General features: G+C 33.3%; 1 protein-coding gene across 1 annotated transcript; it reads left to right on the top strand.

Moving 5' to 3' along the window:
* Positions 1-704: 704 nt before the first annotated feature.
* On the top strand, positions 705-8792 carry LOC111628405 (60S ribosomal protein L17-like). Its single transcript, XM_023372181.1, has 5 exons — positions 705-858; positions 1912-1952; positions 2028-2162; positions 8311-8506; positions 8574-8792. The coding sequence occupies exons 1-5, from the start codon at positions 705-707 to the stop codon at positions 8717-8719; spliced, it is 672 nt and encodes a 223-aa protein (XP_023227949.1). The 3' UTR covers positions 8720-8792.
* The last annotated feature ends 399 nt before the right edge of the window (positions 8793-9191 follow it).

Raw genomic sequence — 9191 nt, forward strand, 5'->3', positions numbered from 1 at the left:
GAGATACAGTATTCTGCAGGAGTATACTCTCTCTCTCTCTGTCTAATCTCAGTGGTCTTTCCAAGCATCTGAGACTTCCATGCAACCAGTCCCTGACCCCTTTCTCCACTTATATCTTGCTTGTTCTCCAATTTAAGGACTTTTTGGATGGGAACTTCTGACCAATTACAGCTCTTCCTTGTGAACAGCTTTCACCCAGGTCCACTTGACTCGGATGAAGGTGAAGCTTACTTTCGCATTTGCTGATTCTTCGATGTGGGTGGTCACCAACTCAAGTGGTTTATGACCAGACCACCCTTGAATCTAATTAGTGAGGTCAGTGCTTCTTTTGTTCCCTTTCTGTTTACAAGCTAATACTTTACAAAGCCAAAAAGAAGCAAGGGGATTGGAGGGGGTCTTGAATGAACAGTGACCATAGGTGAGAGTNACACAGGTTCTTTAAAATGATTCCAACTTACAGACTATTGGGTTCGTATACATACAATAATCGTCTACACAAACAAGCCTCTGTTGTGGCAACCGACACACGACTTATAGCTAAACTTAACCTACTTACAAACTAAGGAAGGAGAAATAAAATATAGATAGGGATAGTAGTAGAATAAAGGAGAAAATACCCAGGAGTTTTCTGCCACGTGGTCTCAGATGATTCACCGTCTTGAAATTCTTAATGACTGCAGGCCTTATTTTCTTTCCTCTTACGAATGCCTACGTTTTCTGGGGTTGTCTTGTGGTCTTCCCGTTTGCCGTTACTTGAACATGGGGAAACTCTATTTTTTTGCAACTGTCCTACGTTCCTCTATAATTCAGCCGTCTTACAAGGTTCCGATACCTCTGATCTCTCACTAAGCGATCAGGGTATGATCCTCCTTCGGCCTTCTATCGCAAGGTTTCTTACTCCTTGATCGACCCCTCGGTCAGGACCACACTCGTTTTTGTCCTCTCTCGACGAAATCGCAGCCGCTTCTCCTTTCTTTCACCTCGCCTTTTCTCCAGGGGGTTATTGCTCCTTTTGTCTTCTTGACATTGTTTCACAGAATCGGTGATGTCAGCTGAGGGAATAGGGATTAAGGGAGAAAGTTCTAGAACAGTTAAGACAAAAGAACAGAGGAGATACTAAGCCTAACTAAAATTAACAAAAATATATATAAAACTATGGCCGATGGCCACAACAGCTTATATAGTACAGCCAAAAAGTCACTTGCCCCAAAAAGGGTAATCACTGTTCTTATTGTTTCATGTGCTATAAAGATTGGAAGTAATTATGCTGGTCCCTGAACAATAAGTGATGCTTGTTTTCATCTGGAACACTGGATGTTTTCTTAAATTTCAGTGATATTGCCAGCAGCTTGATGTGAAGGCTCCAGGTCTTAGTAGTAATGACAATTCCTGTGCAGTTCTGTTGTTCTATGATTGTTCCCAGACAGTAAAACAAATTGTTTGTTCAGAGGTTGGCATGATTACTTCCAGTCATTATTGCACTTAAAACAATAAGAATTATGATTACTCCCATTTGGCAAGTAACATTTTGGTCCTGTATTAATCGTTATTAAAATATATTGTTGCACATGTGAATTTAGTAGCGTTTGTCATTACTTATTTTCCAATTGTTGCAATATATTAAAGTATATTACTTTTCAGTGTGTTATTTTGATATAAAAAGACACTGAACATAATAGAGTAAACATTTATCTAAAAAAACATTGTTTTTAAGGCTTGTTTGTTATATAAACTCAAATGTTCAATTAAATTAACTATGTTCAAATATAAATACGACGGATTTGATTATGTGCCGATAGGAATTTGTGGCTCTTTATCAGAAATCCTTTAAAAAACAAAAAATGCAAATAAATTTAAGTAGTTTTTCTTTAATCAGTTTTGTGATAAGTAAATTTCATTGAATATTTTCAGCTTGTAAAGCTCGAGGTTCAAATCTTAGAGTTCATTTTAAGGTAAGTGATTAAATGGTTTTAAACATATTAAATTTTGAAATGTGACAGAGCATCATAATGAAAAATATATTACAGAATACAAGAGAGACTGCTCAGTCTGTCAAAAGAATGCCCCTGAGACGTGCGCAACGATTTTTAAAGAATGTCATGGCTATGAAAGAAATTGTGCCCTTCAGAAGATTCAATGGAGGAGTGGGACGTAAGGCACAGGTAAAATTAGTTTTTAATCAGTTTAGATTTAATTAAATGAAATTAAACTAGACGAAGTACAGGTTATATGAAAAAAATTTAGAAGTTACTTTTAGGTACTTTATACATATAAGCCAATGACCTAAAAGTAACTTCGAATAAATATACCTTCAGGTACAATTCGTCGGTTTTTAAAATATAATTTTATAAGAAATTATTCAATAATATATCTATAACTTCAAAATTTGATTTTATAGAATAACAATTTTATGTTTATTTATGGTATGCAATAATGTAATACTTTTTGGCGGAAATAAAAGGTTAGAAAGCATTAAGATGGGCCTAATGATCTTTGTCTGCTTTTCGAAAAGTATTTCCGGTTTGCCGTAATTGTACTTCATAAAAAAAAGAGTAAATGTTATGGAAAAAGTTCGTTCCACGTTACAGACCAGTTTAAATTTGCTCGTCTGACTTTTTTTACTTGTTCTGACTCATTGAATTGTGTTCCCAAACTGAATGGTGAAAGGTTCAAATTTAAAATATATCTTTATCCCGATATAAAAATACACTTCAACTTTATTTAAAGTTATAATTTTTTTTTTTAAATGTAGTTTCTTCCGTATTTTGAGAAATTTATTTATATTCAGTTTAAGGTTAATTTATAACGATGTAAGTTAGTTTATTATATCACAGTTTCAACATTTTAGCGATCGCGATACTCACGTTACATATAAATATTTAATTTTTAATTAAAAATATGATGTTTTTTTAATTCCCAACTACGCATTTTATTTATTATTTTCGATTACAATAGGAAAAGTCTTACAACAATAGATTTCCTCCCCTAATTAACAGTAAAACATCTATTAAAATACATAAAATACACGTGACATTTTCTTATTAATAGCTGTAAAGTTGTGTGTAGAAAACAATACAAATGTAGCGATTTGTGCTGAAATTTTTGCGTGTAAAATAATAAAAGATATATTTTAAAAAGTACTGATTTAACAAATTGTATGTATTTCCGTATTCCTGTAAACAGTATTTGCCTTTTACTGAGGGAGGTTCAAACAATGAAACTTCTTTTTATATTTTAAATTTATTTTTCAGTGTTGAATCATCGTGTTTCTGTTTATACAAATAACAATACTTCTAAATCACTCTGTATGCTTAGTATTATTCAGTTCGATACATACCATACAAATAATCAGATCTACTTTGTTTATTCTGAGACGTTTAAGTTATACAGACACAACACTACATTTTCTATTTTATTTCATTTTATAATATAACTTGAAGTTACGCTTACGAAAAGAAATTTACAAAAAAAGACAAGTTAAGCAATTAAACAGTATTTCAATTATATTTTCTTAAATAATTTAGAATACATTACTTTCTCTAAAATAGAAATTAATGTTGTAAATTTTAGCGAAAGTATTTTACTTTCATCAAATTAATTTAATATATTTTTAATTGTATTTTATGATGACATCTTTTAAGAACAGTATCCACCAGTGGCGAATGCATAATGCTACTGAATACTGGTGGTTGGTCGCGGGTTCGCGCCTTACAATGGGTTGGCCACTTAAAGTTTTCCGGGTTTTCTTGGCTGTCTAAGTTTAAATAAGGGCCAGTTTTCCCCGGGAGACACTCCCTTGGCAGATCGCCCATGTGTTACATTGCCTTATTCCATTAATTTAAAAAAAAAAAGTTAAAATTTAATAGGCATTAAAATCTAACCGAAGAAACCAGCACAAAGAAAACGTAAAAAAGATAAAGAAAAATGAAATATTTTATTAAAATTTATTGCTTGTTATAAATGATGTGGCAATAATACAGCACGTCCGACCGGAATTTCTTATTAAATCCTTATTTATTAAATCTGGGAACGCAATCGTTCCTAGATATGTTTAGATAATCTTTGTGTGCATTGTGTGAATGTGTTGTGACTTGTGGCTATTTCAGTTTTTCTCTTTTAACACCTGATAAATTTCAAAAATGATCATTTCGAGTAGGCAGAATAACAAATACTACTACTGATAATAATAGCGATAATAATAATAATAATAATAATCTTTTTATTTCTTTATTTAAATTGCCGTTTTCAAAAAGGAAGAACTAGTTTGGAAGGTCGAATATTATCTTGAAAATAACTTAAATCAATCTTCCTGTGCAGTAATATATATATAGAATAAATTGGTTTATTCTAGTGTAATGGTATAAGTCAACCAACACATGGGCGATCTGCCGAAGTGCCTCCCGGAAGGACTTTCTATAGGAAACTGGCCCCTATATAATTAAGTGCAATTAGACACGTGAAAGAAACCGTAAAACTCCACGCGACCAGCGCGATCCTANCTGATTTATGATCTAGCCCAAAAATATAAAGGCTAATGCCATTATATTTATAGGCACCTTAAAACAGATTTCTTTATAAAATTATTCACATTACAGAGTTTACAAAAATAGTTTATTTTTGGCTTGCTTGAACTTTCAAGAATGTACATATAAAAAAAAATGGTAACCATTTATTAAGACAGAAAAAAAATGAACAACAATTAATTTTACTGTCCCAAAAATATAAATTACATTTAACAATAACCTAATATTCGATGAAGCTTCCTTTGGCTAAAATAACTGTAAATGCACTTGATTTGTATGAGTTTTTGGAGGACAGATGTGCTTATTTCTTCCTGTGGCAAATAGTGTTTTAGTTCCTCCACACTATTATATTACTGCCCACTTGCATATGCAGCTCTATCCAAAATTCCTCAAAGATTTTCCATTGGATTAAGAGATTCAGGAGCTAGATCTTGACAATCAATAATAAGTACCCTATTAGATAAAAACCATTTGTATGTAAGGTTTGCTGTGTGAATGGGAGCATTGTCCTGTTGAAAGAACTATTGATTTCTACAATATGTTCTGTTTAAGGCAAGAGATTACTTGCCAACATGTATCAAACAATAAGTAATGGACGCAATACTTACAACTGATGTGTCTGTTGTTTGATATGTAAAGTGGTCTGTAACTGATTGTAATTAATGTGTGTAGAATTCTACAGCTTGGCTTGGTTATAAGAAACATGGCATAGAATTTATTGTACGGCACTTGTGAGATAACATCAGTTTCTTAATTGTGATGCCTTCATGGTTATTTTGGCCTTTTAATATAACTTTTATATATTTTTATCTTATGATCTTTATTGAAACACCAACTGAAGACTGATCATTTTAGAGTCTGAAATGAATTTTGGGTGTATTGTATGCATATTAGATTTAATTATTGTAAAATCTTTTTGTTTTTTTAAACTTAAAAATGAGATAACTAAAGATTTCCTCAATATGTCAAAAGAGGGCAACACTATTAATAACCAGTACAAATTTAAACCACTGCGTGTGAAAGGGTTAATCGAAGCAGAGTCATTCTTCAGACACCAATAGTCTTTGGAATGCTAAAGTCTTCGAAAAGAAAGCTGCTGGAATATGCTCCGATGTTCTATTTATATTACATTGGACACCGATTCTTGCTACAGTATTTATAAAAGTATAAGATATTTCATATTATTTCTTAATTTCTTATAAGTTAAGTTTCTTTCCATTAATTTCCCAGAACCAAAAGAAGAGAATATTGTGTCCAAGCCAGAGTTTGGGAACAGTATTAAAGATTGTTAGTCTCGTCGTGTTAAGAGTGTTGAAAAACATATTTATTCGGCATTGTGTTAAGATAATATATAAAAATCAGCCCTTCAAAAATTACAGTAATTCACTAACTTGGCAACATTGGTTACTGATGACAGCAGTGTGCTCTGATGCCATTTTGTCATCAGAATGCATTGACAATTGAAAAGTATTTTAAAAGGATTGTCCTTTCATATTTTCTTCATTTGTATTAATCAAAAGAAAATATAGAAATGTACTATCATGCAAATAAATGTTTTCTTTATAACTGATTAATCATTGAATTCACCTTGCACTGTAATCCAGCAGTCTCCTTAATTCTGACACTGTTGGGGGTCTCATACAGTATATGTTGGATTACAGTGTGTGTGCATCATAAAAGAATTAAAGTTCACAGTTGGATTGACAGGTGTAAAATGATTAGTGTCTTCCATAAATTTGTTTTTATTTTGAGAAGTATCATTTAACTAGTATCAAATTTGCAGCGGTTTCCAAAGTGGGTGCTACTGTCTCTTGGGACAGTGAGTTAATGTAGGGAGCCAGTGAAGTCTCCTCTCTAAACTCCATCTCCTCGAGTTGATTTGTCGGATTAAACACAACTTGAAATTGTTCTGATGTGGGTTCAGTGGAATCACACCTCCACAATCAAGATAGTATGTACACTTTGTTTACAAAATGTGTATAGACTATACAAGTTGGAAAACACAGTAAACACAGGATATATATACAAAGTGTGGTGCCTCATGTTCCATTAAGTCTGTGGGGGATCTTGGTCAGTCAGTGGATTGGCTCTGTCTGCATGGTTCATCTGTTCTCAGCACTTACCTGTCTCTGAGATACAGTATTCTGCAGGAGTATACTCTCTCTCTCTCTGTCTAATCTCAGTGGTCTTTCCAAGCATCTGAGACTTCCATGCAACCAGTCCCTGACCCCTTTCTCCACTTATATCTTGCTTGTTCTCCAATTTAAGGACTTTTTGGATGGGAACTTCTGACCAATTACAGCTCTTCCTTGTGAACAGCTTTCACCCAGGTCCACTTGACTCGGATGAAGGTGAAGCTTACTTTCGCGTTTGCTGATTCTTGATGTGGGTGGTCACCAACTCAAGTGGTTTATGACCAGACCACCCTTGAATCTAATTAGTGAGGTCAGTGCTTCTTTTGTTCCCTTTCTGTTTACAAGCTAATACTTTACAAAGCCAAAAAGAAGCAAGGGGATTGGAGGGGGGTCTTGAATGAACAGTGACCATAGGTGAGAATGCAGGTCACTGACAACCTTTCCCTATACTCTGTCAAAATGGGTAAGAAGAAATATTGCATTTGATGGTTTCCAGGTGTGGAGTACAATGTAGAAAAGCTTTACTAAGAATATTTCCAAACCTTCTTCACATAAGGGAAAACATGTTGGGGCTGTTGGGTATAAGTTTATGGAACCAAGGGTGGGTGGCACATTTGAGAATCCTTATTCTTTACTGATTTATGATCTAGAACAGGAGTGTCCAACCCATGGCCTGCAGACCACATGTGGCCCAATAAAGGTGTAAGCAAAACCAACAAATTTTTAAATTTTATTTTTATTTATTCATTTCAACAGCATAAACTCAAAAAAGAAGTTTCACAAAGCCATAAACATTTATACATATTTTATTTTTGAGTGGAAAGGAAATATTTTAAAATATTTGGAAATGTGTGAATAAGGAAGGAATACTAAATACAGTTGGAGTTGTGACTCAAAGGATTACAGATCCAAATTCAGGGGAAGGAGAGAAAGGCCAAAAGATAAAAAGTAGTGAGAAAGGTTAAATAGACCTTCTGTTATACAAATATTGACCCTTAATTTTCCAACTTTCGTCACTTTATCTTTTGTCTTTCCTTTCCTTGAATTCGGGTCTATAATCCTTCGAGTCCCAACTCCAGCTTCATTTAGGATTCCTTCTAGCGTTGCAAGATTTGGCTACCCTTTTTTCGGTTTGGGATAAAAAATATCATTTGGCGCATTGGCTACTTTTTGGGCTACATATTATTTATAAATATATTAGTTGAATAAAAACACATTTTAAAATGGCATTTCATCATTTTTTATTAATTAGAGACCCAAATAAAACAACCAGGATCCGTGGATTCTGTTTGAGAAACCCTAGTGTAAACAAGATGATTCAGGCACTAAGAGGCATTTCAGAACAGGAATTTTCTAGGTGTTTGGAACAATGAAAAAAATGTTTGGCAAGTGTATTGAGGCTAATGAGTATTTTGAAGCAGATTAAAATACAAAGTTGTTAAAATAAATAAATGATTTTTTATGAATTTTTTCCCATTATTTTTGGGTCCTCCCGCGTATATCGAGTCAGATTATCTGTTAAATTTAACTTTAACAGAACTAACACTGTTAAATTTCAGAAATTTGTTTTTTTTCAGTTATTTTATAAATTCAATATATATTAATAATATTTTGGCACTTGATTTGAATTTTCTTTAAAAAAATGTTTGTAGGCCAAGCAATGGGGATGCACTCAAGGAAGGTGGCCCAAAAAGAGTGCGGAGTTTTTGCTACAGTTGTTGCGTAATGCCGAAAGCAATGCCGACTACAAGGGTCTGGATGTGGACAGACTGGTCATTGAACACATCCAGGTCAACAGAGCACCCAAGATGAGGAGGAGAACCTACAGAGCTCATGGACGTATCAACCGTAAGAATTTTTTCTTTTCGAATTCCTTTTTACTGGCAAGAAAATTTAACAAAATTGATATTTGTAGCGTACATGAGCAGCCCCTGCCACATAGAAGTAATTCTGACCGAAAAAGAACAGGTGGTGGCCAAGCCGACGGCAGAGGAAGAGGCACCCAAAAAGAAGCTGTCGAAGAAAAAGATGGCGAGACAAAAATTAATGCAGAGAGATTAGATTTTTTTCTGTTTGTAGGCAAGACTGCAAACAGAAATGTATTGATAAATAAAAATAAAATCTATTGAAAGATCTTTTGATTCATTACTACAAAACAATACAATTCAATTAATTTATATTGATGAATTCTTATATTTAGTATTAAGGTATCTTCTATTTAATGGATTGAAAAAGCTAATTATAATAACTTTTCCTATAGAATAGATAAAATTTCACACTTTTAAGATCACTTCTAGTTTGCATGTTGAAATTTATGCTATATTTGGAACAGGCCATATTTCGTAGAATATTTGGATGTAGCAAACCAGTAGTCTACACTATTATTATTTATGCTATTCTCATGCATGTGTGGCTATTCTCATGCATGTGTGATGTAGCTATCAAAACAGATGACAAAAGCAACAAGAAGTTTCTGAAAGAATTCGTGTGGGATCATTTTATTTTTTAAAATTTATATCATGATTCTATAAAT

Source organism: Centruroides sculpturatus, unplaced genomic scaffold (genome assembly GCF_000671375.1).
Source record: "Centruroides sculpturatus isolate CEXI.00-Female unplaced genomic scaffold, Cexi_2.0 scaffold582, whole genome shotgun sequence".
NCBI lineage: Eukaryota > Metazoa > Arthropoda > Arachnida > Scorpiones > Buthidae > Centruroides > Centruroides sculpturatus.

Bases quoted from the DNA above. Each gene is read 5' to 3' on its own strand.
- LOC111628405 (XM_023372181.1), top strand. From the start codon at position 705: ATGCCTACGTTTTCTGGGGTTGTCTTGTGGTCTTCCCGTTTGCCGTTA. The intron at 859-1,911 runs GTATGATCCTCC...GAATATTTTCAG, and splicing joins TCTCTCACTAAGCGATCAGG to CTTGTAAAGCTCGAGGTTCA. The intron at 8,507-8,573 runs GTAAGAATTTTT...TGATATTTGTAG, and splicing joins AGCTCATGGACGTATCAACC to CGTACATGAGCAGCCCCTGC.